Source organism: Gambusia affinis, linkage group LG05, assembly GCF_019740435.1.
Source record: "Gambusia affinis linkage group LG05, SWU_Gaff_1.0, whole genome shotgun sequence".
In the NCBI taxonomy this organism is placed as follows: Eukaryota; Metazoa; Chordata; class Actinopteri; order Cyprinodontiformes; family Poeciliidae; genus Gambusia; species Gambusia affinis.
In genome coordinates this window covers 17,431,802-17,455,653 of record NC_057872.1, presented here as the reverse complement: position 1 = coordinate 17,455,653, position 23,852 = coordinate 17,431,802, and the positions used below count along the sequence as shown (strand labels likewise).

The 23,852-nt window shown below is 40.3% G+C and overlaps 1 protein-coding gene across 1 annotated transcript in view; it reads left to right on the top strand.

Moving 5' to 3' along the window:
- Positions 1-23,852, top strand: part of si:dkey-246i14.3 (ephrin A4) — a 43,979-nt gene that overhangs the window by 11,703 nt on the left and 8,424 nt on the right. The window contains exons 2-3 of the mRNA XM_044116760.1: positions 16,009-16,307; positions 22,047-22,115. Coding sequence (XP_043972695.1) covers positions 16,009-16,307; positions 22,047-22,115 — 368 coding nt within the window. The remainder of the gene's footprint in view (positions 1-16,008; positions 16,308-22,046; positions 22,116-23,852) is intronic.

Below are 23,852 nucleotides of genomic sequence, written 5' to 3'. Positions count from 1 at the left end.
TGCTTTTAACAGGTGAAAATGTTCCCATACAGTCAAATTTGTGTTTATAAGATAAAGTCTTAAGAGACCTTTTTTTTTTTTTGCAGTCAGCTGACCATCAGTTGCAGAACAGGTGTGGTAGGAAGCACTCTTATACTTTATGTGCACTTTGTAAAGCCAGGAGAACTCAATCACTTTCTCTGGCATCACATTAAAAGCCCTGGGAAATGTAGAGGCATTACAGTATTTTATACATAACAGTATAATGTTAAGTTGTTGCAGGTTTGAAACAAAGTTTTTAAAATGGTAATTCGTCCCTGCTGTATCAGAGAGCAATGACATAATATGGTAATGTATTCTGCCCTGGGATTTTACAGTAAAAGATAAATATAGGTAAATTAAAATAAAGTTATCTTTAGGTTCCACTCCTTAAGGAAGAAAAAGCCAGCAATGCTTCAAAAATAAAAAAGCAAATCTGCATGAAGTGTTCTTCTTTGACCTGCAGAGCTCATCACTTTTTACTTCACTTATTGATTTTGATCTCATTACATCCTCCATTGCCCATAAATCTGGTTGTCTGACCACACGTCATGCTTTGTACACTTTGCACTACAGCGTCTTTAGTGAGTTTGCTGGAAATGCATTAGTGGCAGTAAACTTTGCCGAAGAAAATCTTTGCATACTACTAAACCTGCAAGAAAGTGGTTTATATGTAGACTGGAATAGTAGGAATTTATCCAGGTCATGACAAATACTCAAGAATTTGGAAATCAGTGTGTTAAACTCTAAATGTTATTTTTTCTTTATATATTATTTTCTCCAGCTGTCTGTTTCTATTACCCACCCATTAACCTTGTCAAATCTCACAACCGTGCAGTCAGCTTTTTGTCCAAATGTCATTCGTCCATCTATCCAAGTTGTCCATTTTTCCTTCTAGTCGTACTTTTATTAGTCATTTATAATAAAAAAACAAAATTTCCATCTGTCGAGAAATTTTTGCAGTTTCTGTTTTTAAATCTTGCACCAACATAGAAATATCTTCCATAAATTCACAGTGTAAAATTTGTGAGAACCCTGAATATGGTCAAAACAATTGTAAATTTTTGTATATTCTACTGTATTTTTGCAAGAGCATAAAGTAAACTTCTGGAAATGTTAGAATTTTTTTTTTCTTCTGGTGGTAGAACAAAAGCTAATATTTTGGCTCTGCCTCCCAGAAGTACAATGCAACACAGCCTACTTTCAGCCCACAGTGATGCGCAGCACACACATTTTTGCCTCATTTTGGTTTTGAACCCGTACCACACACACACACACACACCACACAAATGAACATAACATGCTGCCTCACTGCCTCATATTTTTAAGCCCCTAGAGAAAGTAAAAACATTAGACCCACAGTGGAGGAAGTGAGAGATGAAGAATGTGTTAAGGAGAGGATGGTGGAGAAAGAGTCAACAGATTTCAACTCCCCAAACGGCAAAGGAAGGCCCCCAGGGATGGAGGGATGGGAGAGGCTGAGAGGAGAGAAGAGGGGGTGTCGGAAAGCATTACAGTAACCGTCAGAGTAAAGGAGTGAGGGCGAAACCCTTCCTCCACCTCCTAGTTCATGACGCAGGCTTGCGTACAGGTGTCGTAGCGAGAGGCGCACGTGATGCCAATAGTACCATCGGCCTGCCTGCGAACACACGTGGCTGCTCAGACTCTGGGGAGAGCCCAAGGAGGAACCACACTTCATTTAGAGCTGACGGAGCTTTCCTGGCTTGCAAAGTGGTGGAGTCACATGACTTGAAAAAAAGAACACGAGACTGACTGTATCAGAAGCCCATTTAAGCTTGCAAGAAATCCGATTCAAGTTGGTGCTGTGGTAGATCAAGATGTGAAATATTTCTTTTCACTAAAAAAAAAAAAAAATGCACAATTTGATCCAAGCCTCTTGGTGATCTTTTTTTTTTTTATTCCTGTTTGATCTTTTTCCATTTAAATATTTTTAGGCTATTATGCAGCAAACTGAGTTGTTTTACTCAATTTCTGAGCGGACATTGTTTGCTCTTTCTGTGTTGTTTTCACCCACTACTTTCTCTGATGTCATACAAACAACCATAGACAACAGTTTTACAAGGGAATAATTTTAATAATTATTTACCACCATTTTACTTTTCTTATTGGTGCCATGATTTTTGATATTGTTAAATTAAATGTGTAACAAGATATTTTGACATGATCACATAATGATTGGATGATTTTTTCTTTTGTTTTACAAAAATTTCATTATTCCATCTAAACTGTGCTTAGATATTCCATAGGCATCTACACTTAAAATAATATATATTTAGTCTAAAAGTGACAGCTTTTTTTTTTTTTTTTTTTTTTTTTTTACATCACAAGCTCAAAAGTAAAATTACAAGTGAAACCTTTAAGAAGGGAACACACACTGGGAGCGCTGCTGTGCATCTCATCAATTAACAAGCATCAGGCGAGACCTTTGACAACATGAAACTATTTTAGACTAATCAGAACAAATCAGATAACTGTCATTTGTAGTCTGACAGGATCCGGAGCAGAAGTTGATTTGCATTCATTTTTTTTATTCTTGCTGAATGGAAATGGAGAAAAATAGCCCGTTGCCAATCAGCAGGAGAACTCATGAATCTCATTGATCTCCTTGCTTCAGTTGCAAATGGAGTCATTGTTTGTGGCGGCCTTCTCAAAACACCAGAGCGGTCGCTTGATGTTTATGGAGAGTTCCTCTAAAACACTCAGTGACAAAAGCCTCGTCATGAAATCTCCACTCATTAACGTTTTAAAACATATTTCCAGATGGACTTGTTTGGAAAACACAAAGTTATAGACAGTTTTTTTTTTAAGTGCTTGCCTCAGATTTACAACAGACCTTTTGTCATTAATTGGAGCAAAAAACAGTCTTACATACCTTACCTCCTATGTGGTAATCTTTTAATGTTTCAGGTCACTGTGGTTCATTACCTAAAACGTTGAGCAGTCATCTCTAATCCCAAATTAATCAGTTAATCCTGTCTGCACCTCTCCTCATGACCCTCACCACTTCCTTCCTTTCTACTCCTAAATCCATCCAGCAGTCGCCCCCTCCTCTTTCCCGTCTTATTATGTCTGAACCTTTCATCCGTGTTGTGGAACTTTGGCCTCAACTGGCCTTTCCAAGAAAACCAGCAGCTGCCAGGCCAACCAGAAGGAACAGAAATGTATTTTAAAGCACCACCTCAAACTAAAGTTATCGTTCGGTTTTGTTTTTTATATAAAATTATTAACTTTCCTAGAACCAAACAATAGAAAATGATTAAGTGAACAACTTTTGGTTTTTGTCTCTCCCCTTTCGATTTCTGTTCATATTCACGAGGTGTGGGTTGGTACAGCTCTGCGTGACTAGAACAGGCGAACGTTGGATGCCTCGAAGGGGAATTAAGTGGAAGGCCCCCATCCACCCGACACACAGAGCGATATGACTCTCAACCGATGTGATGGAAAAAGATGGAGACCATGGATCCGCTGCGAAGAGGGTGGGAGAGGGGAAGCAGGCAGTTTAGACTCCTGGGATTCTAAGGCAGTGACCGTGAAAGTGCTTAGATAAACAGAGAGAGAGAGACTGAGGGGAGGGAGGTGGAAAGAGAGGGTGGTATGGAGCAGGCACACAAACTGGAGAAGGAAATGAGACTTGAGGTAGATGGGGAGTAAAACAAAAAATAGAAGTTTTTAAGTAAGTTGACCAAGACTAAAGCACTGAAAGTGGCAAGCTTACCCTATTCACTCCTCAACTCTTCTTCAGCGGCCTCCGCTTCTCTTCTCCCTCCCACACTTTCAATTATTCAGGCCAGTTGGATGTATTTGAGCATGTCTCATAGACATGTTTTGTATGTGTGTGTGTGTGTGTGTGTTTGACTGACAAGCGGCAGGACAGCTCCAGCCCACCAACCACCCAGTCCTGGGTGAACAACCACAGCAAAATCTGAGTCGGGGAAAAGCGAGGGGGAATGCTCACCTGAGATTACAAAGACAAGTGTATGCTGCCTATACAGCATCGACCTTAACGTCGTGGGTAACGAGACAAAAAAAATGGTATACACAAATTGGATAGAAGTTTCACCGTCAGTAGGCTGACCTAGTTTGAAAATGATGGATTTTCAAAGCCAGGTCTGATTTATTGGCTGAGTGTATATGCTTTGCAAGTGGCCTTTTCAAAGTAGTGACTGTCTGGGTATGTGTGTGTGTGTTTTAAAGGTTTTATGTTTCTGTGTTCCTCTTAGCCTACTTAAACAGGTGGGCTGACAGACTTGGGCCACTGATCAGCCCAGGTTAATGCAGTTAAAAGTGTAGAATATATGTCTTAATAGAATATATGTCCAGAGGGAGGGGATGAAAAATTAATGGTGCCAAAAAGTACAAATTGTACGTATGTTAAAAGGATTATTCATAAGAGATAAACCTGAGAAATTCTCACAGCAATAATGTGCTTCTTTAAAAAAAAAATAAGTTTAGTGTAATCAGCCCAAACTGATGAGGAAAGTTTTTTTTTTTTAAACTTCTTTTTTTTTTTTTAATCAATGAATAGATCTTGCCTAGCTGCTACTAGACCCTGGAAAAAACAACCCTCTTGGTGTGGACACTTACTAAGCAAAACATGCTTAAAATGTACATGTTCTGTGTTGGTAAGATGTCAGAAGAAGCACAAGTCTATAATAATATATTTAAAATGTACCTGTTCTCTCTACATGTTGAAACTTAAATGTGTTTTGTTCAGGCTGTGAGAGAGAGAGCAAAAGACTTTCAATAGATAACAGGAAGGCCAAATGGAATGCAGTCAGACTGCTCTTTTTTTTTAATTAAAGGCAATGTTTAACTCATCTCTAGGAAAAAAACAAAGAAACTGCTGTGTTGCTACCTGCATAAATTGTGCCAAGCACAAGTAAAAAAAAAAAAAAAAAAGTTGTCTTTCATATCTTCCTTGCAAAGTACAAGTTTAAATAGTTGATGGCCACTTTTATGAGAAAATGTGCAAGAGTGGTGAAACTTTTCTTTAGGAAAAGAACATAATTCCAGTAACTAAGCATGGAGGTGGATGTGTGATGGTCTGGGGCTGCTTTGCTGCTTTAGGAACTGGTTGACTTTCTGTGTTTGATGGATCCATGAATTCTGTGCTTCTGCAAAAACTCCTGGTGGATCGTCTTTAGGCATCAGTTCTAACCATAAGATTAAAAACGCTTGGGTTATGCAGTCAAACAATGATTCACATGTCTCAACTGTTTTTGAGTGGACTATTATCAGATTGCTTGAAACAATCCAACGTTGCTGTAATTCCATAATGAGCAGTTCTTCCGATTCATTGCCAGGTGTCATAAATACTTCAATTACTTTCTATCATGGAGCCTGGTTGATAGAGATGGCTTTTTTCCTTTTAATAAATAAAATGTGTTTAGAAGAACAGAAACTAACTATCCAAATGTTCATTTGATGTTTCTGCTCGCCTGGGACAGTTTAGGTATTTCTGAAAATTCAGTTTTGTTGTATTTTAAATAAAGTCAGTTCTCTGTAATGTGTTATTAAAATTTCCACTGTTGTTTTTTTTTTGTTTTGTTTTTTTTTTCCTTTTGTGCCATTCATTGCAGTGGAAGATTAAATGAAGGGACTTCTCAAAATCCGTGCTCTCCTCCTTAAAGTTAACATTAATTTGTCTGCAGGCTCTGAGATCTACATACATCACCATAAACTATGGTAGCACATATGCATAAGACAAATGATGTTGACGCAGTGGATCAGGTTGCCTGTCACTTTGCAGAAAAAGCTGTTTGATGGATTTTATAAATAGTTTGAATCCCTGGTCTGAAGCCACCTATCATAGCTGTCACAGTAAGATCCCCTTCCCGTCTTATAGGTTGGCCCTATCAAAGTCTGAGCGGTGAGCTACCGCTGCTGTGTTCAAGTTTATGCATACGAGCCAGGCACCTACACAAATCAGCAGTGTATTTACACAGCAGCTCCATTTAGGTCGCTGAAAACATGGAGAGCACTCATTACTCTGAGGTTTAGGCTGTCCAACATACGTGATGCAGGGGAAAAAGACGAAAGGAGCAAACGATGGATGGATGGGTGGGGCACTGGCTTGGCACCAGTCCCAGCTACGGATTGGCCGTTGTCCTGGCAACGGCACATCTGACCTTATTTAGCCCCTTGTACACTCCTTGCCGAACGAGCACTTTGCTTTCGCCCTTGTACAATTCTTGTGCCGCTCACGACTTCCCCATCACTCTTCTCTCCCTTTTTAAAGTGGGGCCATCCACACTCGAAGCTCCACGCTGCCGCAGTGCTGACGGGCATGGTGAGGCAACATTTTGCCATGCACCTCTTTTCTTCAGAGAAGTGCTAAATCCTCTTGCACTCTAGTCCATTCACTGAATGTTGGGGGCAGTAATTTCATACCTCCTTGAAAAGTTACAGAAAGGCTTTATTTTTATTTTTTATTTTTTTTTTTTTGAGGATTAGACTAGGCCAGACGGGGACAGCGGTGCCTATGCATGAGGGAGCTCTGCCACAGGATGAGATGATAGCTTCTGCCGACCTAAAGCTGCAACAAAATGACTCAGATGAATTGGTTTCCATACACGTTGGTCCTCTGGGCCTAAATCGACCAATTCTCCTCAGCTCTGTCGGCCGTAACTACCCGTCCTGTGGTGCTGCTGAGTCCCGCAGAATCCGCACACATGCCGGCTGAGCGGACCTTCGCCGTAACAGGCAGAAAATAGGGTCTGTCTTTACTTGAGGCTGGGATTCCTTTAGGCCTCAAACAGCAGGTGCATCTATATATCTGCATGCTTTCATCCCCATCTGTTTCTGTAAATTGGTGGGGAATGTGGGTCGAGACAGCCTGCTGATCCACACAGTTTGAATAAGGAGTGGTGTGACTGGCTGGTGTCTTCTGGTCATTTAATTGATCCTGCAGGGATAGGAAAGTGCAACCAGTCATTTTATTGAGTTGATGTATGTATACTGTCCTCCGCATTTATTGGCACACCTGGAAACTATGAGTGAAAAGCCTTGAAGTAAATATGTTTCTTATTTTTTCAATCAATTTTAAAGCAGTTGAAAATTTTCAGCATTTTTCTACCAGAGATTTTTTTCTTTACCTTCTTCACCATTTTTTCACTCTGCTTGTTGGAGAGATGAACTTAGGTCACTACTCGGCTTTCAACAATATTATCAGTTGTTTTAAATTTTATAATTGTTGCTCAAACTGGAGATGTAATCAACTTTACATGAATGGGTAATTTCTTACAGCCATTCCAGAGCTATCGGACGCTTTACTTGAACGACTTGTTTTCTTGTCTCTCGCGTTATGAACAGCAACGCCGTCACATCAAGAAATTCTTAAGATACATTTATGTTGTAGGGGGTGTCACTGTTGCTGTTGAGTAATTTATAAACATCCATCCATCCATTTTCTAATACCCTTGTCCCTAGTGGGGTCGGCAGATTTGCTGGTGCCGATCTCCAATGAACGTTTCAGGCGAGACTTTAACTAGTGGTTCTACCAAGAATGCATTCGGGGATGCAGATCCAAATGTGCACCACACTTTTCAGATTTTAATTTATGAAAGTACGACGTATCAATTTCCCTACTATTCACAGTGATGCACTGCTTTGTGTTTGTGCATGTGCAGTCCAACCGCAAAAGCCTTATGCAGGGCATTGTAAACCCAAACCCATTTCACTCAGCATGTATTGCAGAACTGATTGAAATGTGCCGATATTGTTTTGAGGACGAAAAAATTTTGTTTGATGATAGAGAAGAGGTATAGGCTCTGCACATGTGAATGCAGGATAATGCGAGTGCTTAGACGCAGAAAGGAAACGACATACAGCTGGAGACGGGAGACAGTGGGACATGTTCCAAAGTTCACATACCAACCATTCAAGTCTTTCGAGTCACTCGAGTCCAGGAAATAAAAGCAAAGGGTCTGTGGTCCGAAGCACAGAAACGCATCCTGCTGGCCCTGAAGGAACCAACGAAGCTCACACAAACATGCACACACTCTCCTGCAGTCACATTCAAAACAGGAAAGTGTAGATAAGCACTTTTCCTCATTCCTTTCTCTGATGAGGTGTTGATCATGTGTTTGTCCCCGATTTGGGTCCCTAGAGGCGGAGTCTGTACATTGGATGTTAGGTGGAAAGAGGGGCTTACAAAAGATTTTTTCTTTTGAGCCAGCTGGAAAGGCGAGATAGTGGGGGGGGTGGAGGGCACAGATGGTCGTGGATTGGGAGGCGACATCCTTGTTTGTCTTCGTAGAGGGGAGTAAGGATCATAATAGACACAACACTAGGTTCTAGGCTTTGGACACAGCATAGCGTCGTGTTGAAGGAAGGGGGGCACAGCTAGGTGATTTGGGTGGTAGGAGGGTGGGCTTGTCCTCATTTTGTTGTGCTTTTCACCCATGTGGAGAATGAGTGTGTGTACATGTAGGAAGAACGAGACGGTGAGGGAAATGTTTCAGTGCTTTAATCTCCTGGAGTATAAAGCAAATGAAGCCTGTTTTCCACTTTTTCTGACTTGTTCAATTCCACTTGTCTTTTTCGGGCTCTGAACTCGGGTAAGCCTGTGGAGTAAGAGGAAGTTTCGCCGACCTGAAGGAAGCACTATTCTCTCTTTGATGAACTGCCGACTTTCTCCTTCTTCCTTTATCTTTAGGCTCATTTTACCAGGAGCTCTCTCACACCTCCTCTCAGTTATTTCTGATTGTGAAAATGTTGCTGTCCCCACAAAAGGCTTCCCACGTCTGGAAGTAACAGCTGCTCAATGTTGCTGCGCCTGTTTTTCTCTTCAGTCACAAAAAGGTGTTATGGTGCAGTCATTTTGACCGGTCAAACCTATGAGATTTGGAGTGTAGATATCATCAAAGGAAGGACCGGTGAGACTGGAATGGGTACATTTCTTTTACCAGGCCTTTATGTGGTTGTGAAGGATGTCAGTGACTGGAAAACAGCCATGTCAGCAGTCTTCCTCATGATTGTGTTAGCCACTACAAGACCATAACACAAGTTTAATTTTTATATATATAATCTAAAAGTTTGGGCTATGGTTATGGTTTGTTGTAAACCATAACCGTAGAAGTCACCATAAACAAACACTTGAAGCATATCCCCCTGGGTGTTATGAATCTATTGAATAAATCTCTCCTTTTTAAAAAAAATATTGGGTAACTGATGGTGGTAGCCTCAAAAATCTGCTACCAATTTTTATTTATTTTTTTTCTTCAAGACATCTCAGTAAAATTCAAGCCAAACTACCAGACTGAGTTGCTGTATAGCGTTCAGCACTCAAACTTTGTGAAATGTGAGCATGTGCTGACTCTACTCTGGAACTATCATGATGATGGGGATAAAAATAATGAGCAGCACTAATTGGAAAGCCATGAGTCATGGGAGAATATGTTGATGGCTCAACCTGCAAAAGCTACTCTGCCATCCCAAATGAGTAGCTAACAAAAAGTTAAAACATTTTTTTGTTTTTTCTTTGTATGGTTCCTTTTACCATCGGCTCATCTCCACACTTGACTGCTAACGATTTGGCTAATAGGACTGCTTATGCTCTGCCAGAATTCAGTAATAGTTTCCAAACTTTTCAGCTTTCAAGCCATAAACTCATTTGCTGCACAAACTAGTAACCCTAACTGCGCTCACTCAGCTAATCTCACTGATTAAAGTAAACAAACACTACTAAGAATTAACCGGGTCAGCGTCAATTAGCTTAATTAATGTTGACCCTCATTTTACATCCATGAATTGTTATTTATTTCCTCAGTTTTTTGTTTGGTAATGTATTTACATCATTTGTGAAGATAACTGTAAAAAAAAAAAAAATTTAATTCTAAAATTTGTAAATATGAAATGTAACTGTAGATTTTTCTCGCTGGATATTTTATACTAGAATTTATTTTTATTGAATGTAAATTTGGCCCCCTGTTGGGATTAGCTGGCTCTTTTTGAACTATTGGTGATTAAGACCCCTAATCAAACAAAAATGTTCAAAAGTGGCCTCCATTATTAAAAATAGTCCTTCTAGTCACACAACCACATTCATTTACAGTAAACAAAGTAAACTATGTATTTTTGACAAAACATATTTCAACACCAATAATTTCTTTGAAAAGGTTTTCTTTGTGTGTATCTGCTTCGTTTCAGCTTCTTTTAGTAAATCAGACAATCTACTGCACGCATGGCACCCACACTTTCATATAACCATACTTGTTTTAAACTATTAGGAGTAGAACAGAAAAAGTATAGTCAGTCATACTTTTTGTTTCTTTTTAGCTAAAAATAAACACACCGTGAGAATCTTCTTTTGACTTCAATGAATAATTAACCAGTAAAAATGTGCCTCTGGTTCCACTGGTTTCCACAGATTAGCTAGCCGTGAACTCACCAAACAAACTCTTTTGAATGAGCTGAGATGTTATTGTTAATGCAGGTTTGACATGTTTTTTTTTTTTATGATGACACGTGGGATTAATCAACGCCACGTCAAAAATACTGATGCCTTTAACAATAGCCTTGTTTTGTTTTCCGAGATTAATGCCTCACCTTTCGTTGATTCCTCTTTTACATGGTGATCTTCATTTGTTTCCAGTAAAAGGAGTGTAGAACTAAAACCCAACTCCAAATATTAAAGGGAGCACACGGATCCACCCATGAGACTACAAGTGTTGTTTTAGGACCCACCACAGAGTTGGTAGTTCATCCAGCCAAGGCAGTACGACCACAGAGCGCTGTGCCCAGCCAGCGTAGTAAGCAGAGTTAGCGGTCGCCCTGCTGCGACTGACCACAGAAGACTGCGACTCAACCAAGCTTTCTGGCCTCCTACTATCGCTGAAAGGAGCCAGAGACCAGTCACATAGCTAATAGGAAGTGTACTAAAACGATCGCATGCTTTCAGTCATAATGGCAGGAAGTGTAATTGTGTTTTTCAGCATTTTTATTGTAGTATGATTTTTTTTTTTCTCCCAGATATTTATGTGCTGTGTATTGGGGCATATGCAGCTGCTGTGCAGAGTTGAGGATCTGTTCTGTATTCCTGGGGCTGTGTTGCAAGATTGTTGCTCCTTTAATTATTCTCTCATATTAAAGGATCAAAGGTCTCTGCCACAGTCATCCCCCTGCATTTCATTAAAACTGCACACACACACTCATGGCCGTGTGTGTGTGTGCCGCACAGCAACATGGACACATCTGCAGGATATTGGCTTTGTGGAGTTCCTGGATTTGTATTGCAGTGTTCAGTGATTATTAAGGGATAAATGTTGGCATTTCTACTGAAGACCCAAGCTTGTTATTCTGGCTTCAGCTCCTTATCAACCGTGAGCTTCAGTGCAGTGGCAGAAGGGAAGAAGTGTGTCCTGCGGTGTTTGTGTGAGTTTCTATTTTACCCCTCTGCCTTTGCTCTGGCAAACTGCACGTAACCAGTTCTCTTTGCCACATCCAGAGGATTCTCCCTCTGCCAGGCTGCACCAGCACGCCCCTCCCTGAAACCAGTGGCCTCTCAAAGCTTCTCCCATGATGCCCCTCTGCTGTCACCGCTGTGTCGCTTGGAGTCTGCCAGGAGGAGGAGGATGCTGAGTGTAATTAGGGCGTTCCCAGGCCTATCAGGTCCAGAGAGGAGGAAGAGGAAAGAAGGAAGGAAGGAAAGGGAAGAGAGAGGAAAGAGAGGGATGACAGGTTGACATGAGTACAGCACACACCGACTCTGTAATTGCTGGCGTGCATATGGCGCGGGCTGAGGGTGGAGGCTTGTGGGAGGTAGGGGGTCAGGTAATATAAGAATGTGCAGTCTCTGAAAGCAACAGATGGAGAATGAGTGCATGTCACCCAAAGTGGTGGTTGGGGGGAGAGATGAGGGAGTAGACGGAGCAGGGAGGAGGAAGAGAGTGAGAGGGAGATTCAGAGCGGTTTTTAGGTGAGGGGTGGGAGAGAGGAGAACCTGAAGAGGAAATCTTGAAGTGAGTGACATGTATAGCAGAGAGTGCAGCATATTGACACAGCACGGGCCTCTTATTGAATGCACACACACACACACACACCCACAGTTCAACAGGAAACCTTTCTCTGCCTGAGGTGTCTTAAAAAGCTCCACAGGTGGTAAGAAGAGAAAAAGATTGTCTTTGTGTTTATGCACCAGAGTGTGTGTCTACCCTGGCTTCCATGTTTTTCTGTTCCTCTTGCCACAAAAATCAAGCGCCTTTTGTCCTGTAATTAGTGCAGACAGGTAATAGAGTTATTGGACAGCAGTCGACCACTACACGCGGACACACACGCATACACACGCACGCACACACACACACACAGTCAGAAGGGGTATTGACCAGGCAAAGTCGCTTTTATGGGTCCTGAGCGAGGAATCCTGATCGATTGGGTCCTGTCTTTTTTGATGGATCATCAATTTCCACATGGTCGCAGGAAGTAGCCTCTGTAGGGCTCGACTCTGGGATCTCACTCATCCCAAACACACACACACACTTTAACACACATTAGAGCCGAGGCGTGATGCTGTATATGTCAGGGTGTTCAAAGTGGGAAAGATATTGCTTCGCATAAGAAACTTAATCTTACTGCAAATAAGTATCACAAAAAAAAAAAAAAAAAACATTAAACTTATCCAACACAACTCCTACAAATTCCTCTTTATATCAGTTAACTGACCAACACATGCAATCTAATCGCTTTGGAAATGTTTTCAAGAGACGCAGAAAATTATGTTTGCAGAAGATGATGTGTTATTTTTACCAGTCATAATCGAACTACACATGAGAGATGGGGTACTCGTATCTCTGACAGACTAAAGTACAAACATAAAGTAACATAATGCAAATCTTTCAACAGCCATGAGACCTGATAGCAGCTCAGAGTGTGGGACTGTAATCTTTTAAAGAATCTGTTTCTCTCATATTAAACATTTTATTCTCGTTATGGAATGTTAGTATTATTACAATCAGTTGTATCTGATTCTTCAAAATAAAAGAACTGGCTGTTTGATTTATTAAAATAAATGACTGGTTCTATTTCTGTGTTTTATTGAATGTTAATAGTTAAAAATGTTTGACATAAGGTTGTACAAAAGATAAAGGTATGAAATATTAATAAGTTAATTGGGTCACAGCATAATGTTTGTTTCCATAAGGTGCAGCAATGTACTGTAAGGAGGTATGCCTTTAATGAAACAATGCTGATTTCATTTCAGAGACCTAGTCTCTCTGGGAGCTTGACATGGATTTGAGAAAAATGACTCGTGAACATGTCTGACTCTAAAGCAAGCTTACATGATGGCCCTTCTGCTCCATGATTCTACTGAGCGATTCACACAAGTTTCAGGAGGGGAACACCTTCATCTCTTTCAGCTTTTTTAGTCATGGTCCCAGAGAGTCTCATGTCATTTCTCCTCTCATTGCTCCATCCATCTTTGATGCACTGTAAATGTACTGGACCATCTCAGACTCCTGCTTCCTTTCACATCTATCCGCTCCACTTCTGCTTTCATCGGTTACTCCCAGCAACTCTTCCTACTGCTGCTCTGTACTCATTTTTCCGCACTCATTCTTTTGCTCTCTTTTTTTGTTCGCCTACTTAACTTAAGAGCGATCTGCTGTGCACCGCCACCTCCACCTCTCTCTCCCCCCCCCCTCCAACTCTGCGCTCGTCTTCCCTCCCATGTTCCTCTTCAGTGAGCCCCAGCACTCCTCTTCCTCTCTCCTCCGGTCTGTCACCCCTCTATAAAGACTCCCACTGACGGACCTGAACCTTCTGCTCGAGCCACATTCTGCCCCTCATTCTTCTCTCTTGCTGCTCCATGAGAAGAGGAGGCCAATTAAAGTCTGTCTTCTCTCCTCCTCCATGCCGTTGTTCTGAGCGCCGAGTGTCTGCACTCAGACTCTCTGGGGTCACTAATTAAAACACTTTCTTTTCTCTTTACTCCACTTTATTCACCTATTCATCCAACCTTTTCCTTTGCCATAGCTTTTCTCTTTACAGCTCTTCATCTGTCTTCTGTCAGAAGACAGATGTAGTCCTCAAATTTTCTAGTTCCTGTCGGAAAATTTGGAATTGTACTTAGAAATTTTCCGAATCTACATATTTACAGAAAAAGATAAAAAAAAAAGGTCTGTATCTCTTATTCCAGTATGTAGTATCTTTCATCGTTTTTTACTTGTTTTCTTCCACAAGTGCATTCTTTGTACCCACCTTTCTTTACTTGTACCCTGCAACTCTTCCATTCTTGTATCCTTTAACTATTGCGTGCTTCTTTTTTTAACTTTATTTCTTGCCTTTAATTCTTTCCTCCTACCTTTTCTTGTGGTTTTCTCTATTTACTTCCTAGTGTATTTTCATCCTTTTGTCCCCGTGTCCTTCCCTTTTCGCCTTATGTTTTGTTCTTTCTTACCTCCTCCTGCCCTTACTCACTTTCGTTCTAGTCTCTTTACTTCACTGATTCATTCCTGGTGTTCTTCCTTGCTTGCAATATGCTTTCCACTGGCCTTCTTTGGTCCCTTTTGCCTTTTTCCTTTGCCCTCCCTCTTCCCCCACTTCTTCCCTTGTGTCCTTACTTCCAAGCTTCTTCCTTGTTCTTTTCTCAATTCCTTCATTTTGCCCTTCTTTTTTTTCTTCACTTATTCTTTTTTTCATTCTACTTTTTCATTCTTTCCTTCTTTGTTACTTTTTCATTTTTTCCATGAGTCCTTCCTTCCATCATTCACTCCTTGTCCTTAGTGCCCTTTCCAGTGCTTTACTTTTTCGCTTATTTTTATTCCAACTCCTTTCTTTCTTTTGTGCTACCATGTCTTCCTCCAGTTTTTCTGTCCTACAAAATTTCTTTGTCCTTCCTCCCATCCTTCTTTATGACCTTTCATGCACCCTTTCACTGTTGCTGTCCTTGCATTTCTCTTCCTTTTTTCATTCCTTACCCCCTTCCTTTTCATAAAATTTTTCCTTCCTTTCTTATTTCTTTTCTCCCTTCCTCCATCCATTCATCATTTATGTCCTTCCTGTTTGTGGTTTCTTCCAGTAAAATTGTTTTCTGCCTTGTGTCGCTCTTCATGTGAAATTATAATATTAAAGATCAGTTAACTTACTCTGTCATCATACAGTTTACATACCATAAAAACATTTTTCTCCTGTGAATTAAACACAAGCATACAACCAAACAACTGAGCAAGACGGCTACGTGCGCACGTGTCGCCATCCCCATTGTGTTGACACAATACATTGTTTGTAGTGAAATGAGTGAAATTGGCAGACAGCTCTGGAAATTACAGTCTAGAAAAGTCTGGATATCTTCCATGAAAACATGTAGAAACTCCTTTTATTCTCTCCACAGCTGTTCACAGTATTTAATAACATATTTACATGTATCCCTACCCCTCCCCTCCTGTTTCTTATATTACTTTGTACATGGGTAGCTCTTTATACTCAAGCTGACAGGAAGTCAGAACCCTCAGTCTGAAGGAGCATACATTATGCAGCTCCTCTGTTCTAATGATGCTGTCTTGTCCAAAGTTGTTGTTGTGCCAAAAGCTAGTCAGCCTTGACTGACTTGACTGTGTATGCACATGCACCTTTGTTTAGGCCCGTGCACTGTAGTGTGTGCTTGCATCGCATTGTAGAAGGTGAAAAGGGAGCGAGTGGAGTTTATTTCACACTCGTCTCCCCTCAGTGGTGTAATTAGCATACGGAAAATTGTTTTTTTTCTCGTGTCTCTACCAGAGCAGCTCTCCCTCGGTGGTTTGGGAATAAAAATTGAGTTGTGGATTCGTAAAATTCCCCCAAAATTTTATATGAAAATGTTTTTTTTATGCTTGCCAAAGTTTTCCTTTGTCATCTGCATTTATTATGTTATTGACGAACAATCGGTCTTCTGAAATTGCACATGTTCCGCTCATGTTTAATCACCACCGCTGTCTTCAATCACTCAGTAATAGTTCTGTGAAATATTAAAGTCCCTATCGTTCTTTCTTTCAGGTTGACAGCGGGAGATCTGTCTGTCCAGTTGAATCTCAATGATTACCTGGACATCTACTGCCCCAGCTATCCTGAATCAGGGAGTTTGGTTCCAGAGCAGCCGGAGACTCTGGTCCTCTACCTGGTGGAGGAGGAGGCTTTCAAAGGCTGCGTGGAAACCAAAAAGGCCGTCAAGAGGTGGGAGTGTAACACCCCGTTTGCTCCGTTTGGACCAGTCCGCTTCTCTGAAAAGATCCAAAGGTTCACCCCATTCTCGCTTGGCTTTGAATTCCTGCCAGGGAGACACTACTACTACAGCTGTAAGTAGAGGGGTTGGTGGCAGGTAGAGGGTCTCATGTTATCAAGTTAACTTAAATGGTTGATATTTCTGAAAGAGAATTGTGCTTGAAAATATGTGTTCCCCTTAAACTGTTTTACGTTTTGTCCCACAACCTTAGGTAAATAATTTATTACTTTTTAATTCTTTTAGAGATAAAAGTACTGAAAAGTGCACTATTCATTTGTTTGCAAACCGACTTTCACTGTATTAGCAAATTAATATGCTTTCGTCAAAACCACCACCTTTCTCTGTGTCTAACAGGTTTATATTCCTCAGAATTGCCCTGCATATCTTAGGTCTTTCTTTCTAATTTGTCTTTTTCTGCTTTTATGTCATGATACCTATTTTTTCTTGTATTTCATGTTTGTTTTTTTTTAACTCTATTTTTGTGGAGAGCACTTTAAAACTGATCCTGAGCAGGAAAGATGACATATAACTCCATTCATCTCTGACCAGCTTCCCTTTACCCATGACACTTAGATAGTTTAATGATATCGCTGTTCAGTTTGCATTTTTTGACATCAACCCAGCATGGTGTGATTGGTGTGATTTTTTTTTAATAAGATCTGTAGCTGGAAAACTAGAAGACGAGAGGGAAACTCAGAGCTGTGACGTTACTGTAATGGAGGAGTGGAAAAGGGATGAGAAGAATCCACCTTGGAGAGAAAGAAACAGAAGTACAACAAAAGCATTGGAGAAGAGGGACGAAGGAAGAGAGAGAATCTTTACATAAATTACTGTTGAGGTTCACAGGACAATGGTGTATTGTGAAGGCATGAGAGAGTGGCTTCACACACACACACACATGCATACGTGGACACTGGGCCATTGTCGGTGTTCATGCCAGTTCATAGAAAAGCAACAATAGGTCCCCCCCTGGTCAGGCTGCAGCAGGCTCAGGGCGATTGTGTGTTTTTTGTCCACATCAAAGATAAGGCGTAAAGTTGGTCCAAATGTCTGGCTCTGGGGTTTTTGCTCATAATGGCTCTGCAGCCCTGAAGCTGCATAATGGGGTTAGCCTGGGAGGACAGTACAATGATATTAGAGACACTAATGGCATTAGTTTGAACAGTCTGAGCTGAGTTCAGCCCTTCTGTGCCAAAAGACTATGACACTTTTACTGCCCAATGTCACAGTCTCCAATGAGTTGACAGAAACCCACAAGTTCTCCATGTCTGGGTCACCAAAAACAGGAAACAGCTTGAGGTCCTCTACTGGTCAGCTGTTTGCTGCATAGATCAACTTCAGAGAACCGTAAGAACAGCAAGGGAGCTCGGTTCATTGAATGGTCAAATCGGTTTGTACATATATATGGCACCAATTAACCACCATGCAATGTCATGCAAGACAAACGAGTCTAATATCTAGAGATGCATCTGGGTAAAACAAAACGCTATGGAAAAGTAATTTATTTCCTACTTAGTTGGGGCTCATTTTGCCTGATTTATTGCATCATTGGAGCATTTAACACCAACCTTTAGCTCTTCGGTGTTGTTGGCTCTGGATTGTCTCATCTTGCTATTGAGAATACCTCAGAGATCCTTAGTGAGGTTTGATCCATAAGTCAGTGTTACTGCCATAGGTCAGTAACACAGTTGTCGGTACTTTTGGAAGTGTAGGCAGGTGCAAAGCTCTGCTGAAAAATTCAGTCATCATCTTCATAAAGTTTATCAGCAGATGGAAACATAAAGTGCTGACTTTGGACTTCATGAACCGACAACAGCAGCTATAAAACGGCTCCACAAATCATCACTGACTGTGAAAACTTCACACTAGGCACCTCTGCACATTTCCTCTAGACACCAGGACTTAGATTTAAAAAAAAAAAGTTTGATAAATTAATTGATAAATTAGAAAAATGCTTTCAAAAGATGATCAGCTGTTTGCATTGAATCTTTCCTTAATATAATCCTTCGTCCTAAACAAGCAGTGGGTGCCTGCGATGAAAAAAATTTTTTAACATGAAGAAACTTGCAGCAGCAACAGTATAGAATATGTATACATAAAAACAGGCTAAGACATGTCATTTTCAATGTTTAAAAGAGTTTTTCCCAACACAAACACATTAATAACACCACACATCAACTTTTCAGGCTACTCCTTTTTTTTCTGAGTATGTGCAAGATTATTTGATTGTGACGGAAAATTAAACAATCTGGTGACTACACTAGGTAAAAAGCACATTGATGTAATGAGTTTTTATTATAGTTGAAGTGTCTTTGCTGTAAGTGCTTGGTTTCAGTGATGTACTGTTGTTCAGGCTGACAGCAGGGGTCTCGCTATGGCTTTCTGGGCTATTTAAACTTAAGTGATTGTAAAGTTGCAGAAGGCTTTCAATTAACGCTCTTAGATTTCAATGTGCGGTATCTTGTAAAGGAAAAGGCTGAGATGGAAAAGATAGATGGGTACAGACAACAGGAACGCCACATGTTCTGGCGTCATGCATAAATTCATGAGTGTGGCTGTAAATAATGTGGAGAAATGCCTAATATTTACAGCCGTGCATAAAAGTGATTCCCAATGTGCTGTCAGAAGTGTCTATAGCTTTCAGTGCATCATTCCTGGTGACTGATGTAACTGAGAAAGAGCCAGTTTTTGAAGAGGTTACTTGGGGTTGATCCTTCAGGTCACAGCAGGAAAGGCTGCTGTTTGACTTCAGGCAGAAGTTGCATTTAAGCCATAAAAGAAGGCGCATGACATGACATGATCAAATGAAATTGATCAGATCTTCACTTTTTGATTAAATGAACTCGTTTAAGTGGTGTGTGTCATCTCATCTATCATCTCTGTGTGAGTCCATTGTCGTCTATGAGTCTAATAGATGACCCAAAGATTTTCTCTGTTATTAAATACAACTACTTGAGAGGCAGAAGGATGTTGGAAAACCTATACCTTCCATGTTTAGCTTTTTGTTGCTCAAACTCCACGTACACTCCACATTTCTCCTGAGCTTCTTTGAGACTTTAAAAATGAATTTGAACCAATTTCATGTGGATCCCCTGAGGCTGACATTCATATTATTTGGGTTCAGTTAGTGGTACTGGATAGGCCACAAAAATATTTTGCAAGCTAGTTTAAGTTCTTTGTATGAACTTGTTCTAGATGATGAATCACACCATCTGAAAATGTATATGTGCATTGCCTCAATCAAATAGTACTGCTTGGCTACAATACTTGGTAGGCTCTTATTTTTCAACATGTAAGGGTAATTTTATTTATATAGCAAATTTTCAGTAACAAGGCAGTTCAAAGTTCTTTAAATGAATTGGAAGAAAATACAAACAAAACAATAAAGCCAAGAGACAAAAAGGTAAGAGTAGCCACAATAAAAAAGCTAAATGGTGGTTCTCCATGTTTGATTCTTGTTCTGGGATGCTTAGTACTCCAAAATTCATAATCTAACAGGAGTTTCTCAATTAGTGAGGTATAAAACTACATGTTGGTTTCATGTGTATGTTATCCGGGGTTTTGGGCTCTGGTTAGTGTCTCGAAAGGCAATTTGATCTCAGGAGTCAAAATAAGAGTAAATCAAATGCTTCAATGAAAATAGACCACATTTGTTCTCAAACCCCACCTTGAAAAGGTAGATGGGAATGAAGCTGGGAGAATTTACCTGCAAACTCGGTTAAGCTTTGGCTCCTGGGGAGTGAGTGAAGGTAGGAAGAACAGGAAGTAGATCCAGAAAGGTTTGCAGTAATGCAGTATAACTCAAGCTCATCATTCACCAGTTCGTGAAGCAGTTCGTCTACTGTTTTCACCCTCAGCTATAGTTATGAGATATGGATCATAACTAAAAGAGTGAGATCCTGGATACAAATAGTTAAAATTAGTTTGTTTTTTTTCTTTTTTTTTTCTGTAGATTGACCGCGCTTTGACTTGTAGCGCCGACATCTTGAGGGCGCTCAGAGTAAAGTTGCTGCTCCTCAAAGGAGCTGGGTAACTGGGAGGCATCCTCATCAGGCTTTTGAAGAGGATGCCTCCCAGTTACCCTGCCTACACATGTGGCATTTTCTAGTCACATCCCACTGGGGTGGGGGGACACCCCCGGGGGTGCCCAGAACTCACTGAAGGGACTATCGATCTCATCTGGATTTTAAAACACCTTGAGATCTGCAGGACCAACTGAAGAATGTTAATGGGGAGAGTGATATCTTGGTTTCCTTTTGATAAGTAGAAAATGGATTGCTGGCTAGATGGTGTAAGTTATCCACACTCGGGTATCAAAAATGTCAGAATGATTGTGGCAACAAAAACTTTGAGGATGTTGTATTTTTAATATGTAGTTGTAATGCAACATTTGTAGGGAAATGGCTTATTTGAGGTGTTTATATATTTACATTTAGTTTTTCTTTCTGTATGGCTCTGATTGATAGAATCACAAACAAAAAGTGGTGATGAATTCTTTGATTACATTTTCTCCTCACTTCTCTTGGTACTGCCACAAATACCTCAAAATATTGTAATTAGATTTTAATTCCACCTCGCTCCTATTGATATATAGATATTGAACGATACACCCATTTTGTATTCGTGAGAAGCTTAATTTCTTCACATTTGGATCCACAACAAAACATTTTTAAATTTACCAAACTGCGTAGGAAGTGATGCCGTGGTAGTAAGTAGCTTTAGTCGTCAGGATTTAAAAGCTTTTAAAAAATGGTGGGGGGATACAAAAGTAAAGGAACAAACCGTTTTCGATCTTTGACAATATTTCACATCATACAGTATGTTCCTAATGTATTGCCGCTCCTTTTGAATTTATATATTTCAATGGTTATTTCAGTGAACATGTTAGTCAGAAAAGCACATTTTGTGGAGCAGTGCGTGTTGTTGTCGTAGATTGACCGCCTCGTATAAGGAGGCTATTCAACCTCAATGCAACCGTCCGGTTTTGATTCCTGACCTTGGGAGGTTTTGTTGCATGTCATCCCCTCTTCTCTTTGTCGGCCTGTTTCCTGTTTTAATACTGTGAATGTAGACACTAGTATCACAAAATCTTTTTTTTTTTTTAAACAGAGAATTGCAAAAGACACCTTACCTAATTATTAAACACCAAACATGGTATCATGCAAATTTCTCCCTTGAATATTGTGCTCTAATAGTGTTGATTATATATTTTTGAACTACTTTACATTTTGCCATATTCTGGAGTCATCCTCCAGACCACCTAATAGTTGACATGGATGCAACAGGGAAACAAATTATCTGGACTGTTTCTTATTACGTGTCTGAGTTGGCAGCAGTTTGAGAATAGTTTTAAGATAAAGCGCATTAACTGGGGGTTTCATACAAATTTGCTTACCAAACGCGGTGACAGGTAAAACAGCCATTAGGATCCTTTTATTCCCGAGTGAGCCAGGATCAGCATCGATACGGGAGCAGCTCCTCTCTAATGGTGGCACATCGCTGTAGTGCATTTTGTTGTTTTTACTCGGCTGTGAGGATAAGTGCGATATTTGGTCTGCAACAGGAAGATGATGTAAATCCTTACTCGGATAATGTTGAAGTGAGAAAACTCGTTGTCTGCTCTTAAGCTTTTCTGCACAAAATGTTTTGTAACAAGAAATCCATTAAATAGACTTTCTGGAATAAGTTTTGCTCCGTGCAAGAATTTTCCTTTTAATATTCCACATGTTGGCATCCTGAATTCAAAACTGTTTGTTGGGTTTGATGAGTAAGTACCTTATTTACACCTTATTCTTACTCTTGCTCTCTGCAGCGCTGCCGACAGATGAAGGCCCTCCTCTGCCATGCATGAAGATGCGTGTCACAATATGCTGTGAGCCCAGTGAGTACACTCGTCCTTTCATCTGTTCTTTTATGCTTTCCTCTTTGTACACCAACAGACTCTTCTTTCTGCCTCTCACATCTTTACTATCACGTCTAGGAGTATAGAATGATGTTCAGACTGCCACTCACTACTGAGCTTTTTGCTGCTTTCTATCTTTAACCTTGTAGTATTCTCTTTTTTTCTAAAAAGAAGAAAAAAAAACTACTATGAAGTTAACTCTTTGCTGAGAATTAGCTACTTTCCTGTATCAATCCACACCAAGTTATAGGTTTTTTTAAAATAAAAAAAATTACATTTTTGAAATGCCTAAACTTTTCCACTATATCATCTTTATGATTTAAGTTCTTTTAACTTGATGAGCAAAAACTGGTACCTGGATTTTTCCTTTTTCTTACAACAAAGTCAAATTTGTCAATTTGGAAGTACTTGCAGCTGGAGAAAGCAAACAGTCATTGTGTGGGAACTAAACTGTTATCTTAATAAGTCAGTTTTGAATGTACAGTTTTAGTACAGCAGCCTGTTAAGAACATGACTGCAGGTTGGCTATCTCAGCAGATAGCCTGACTAATTTACTAGCCAATATCAGCTACAAATATATCCAACAAATAGCAGAATCTATAAGCAGCAGAACTGCAAAGAAATGTGAGCTGTAAGTTTTTACTCAATAAAGCTTTTTATTTTTATTTTAATAAAAATAAATGTTGTATTTAGACTTAGGCAATATTATATTAATATTGCCTAAGTCTATGTATCAAAATCAAAAATCCAATAAATAAGCGTCACATATAATTTTATAACTGAATGTACTTGTTAGTTTTACAACAGCTGGTGTTTGTCTTACAGCAAATTTGTTCAAAACATTATGAGCATAAGACTTTCAATCTGCATGATAGCATTTCCATCATGCCTAGTCTGCATTTAGAACTAATCCAATGAATATTTTGTTATGGATTTCTTGAGCATCACATTCGTTTAAGTCTTATCCAACCAGTGGTCTTTCTTTTTTTTTTTTTTCTACCTGCTTGTCATCCTCATTCACCCATTCCCCATCGCCCTTTCTCAGTGTGAAATTCCCAGAGTTGATCTAATCCAGAGCCCGCCTGGAGTAATGTTAGTCTTCCAGTCCAGTGAGCTGCCCATTCCGGTTGGGAATGTTGCCCAGTCGCTGTGGGAATCCCTGTACGGTGCTCGCCGTGTGTGTGTGTGTGAGGACCGTTTTTCTTTCTGTTGCTGTTGTTGCGCTTCGTGTGTGCGAGTCTATGGGCCTTTGCGTGCGATCTTTGGCAGTTGGACTCGTATCCGAGTGTGTACGTAGCATCGCATGCGTGTCTGAGACGTCTGTCCCAGTTCCCATCCCTGCGTTATCTGCAGGGGGGCTTGTTGTGCTGTCCCAGACTGAACTAACACTTTTTTTTTCTCTCTCTCTCTCTTCAGTGAAACTGGCTGGAAAGTTGTTTAACAAACACTGATGCAGTTTAAATAAATAGAAAAAAAAATGCAAACTGTGAAAAAAATAAACCTTCCTTCATGGGCGTGCCCTGCTGGCGTAGGGGATGGCGCGACCCATGCTTGGAGGCCTTGAGTCCTCGACGTGACTGTCGCGGGTTCGACTCCCGGACCCGGCGATGTTTGCCGCATTTCTTCCCCCTTTCCTGTCAGCCCACTTTCATATAAGGGACACTAAAAATAAAAAAAAACTCCCTTTATGAAACCAAACACAAAATTGGTATGATC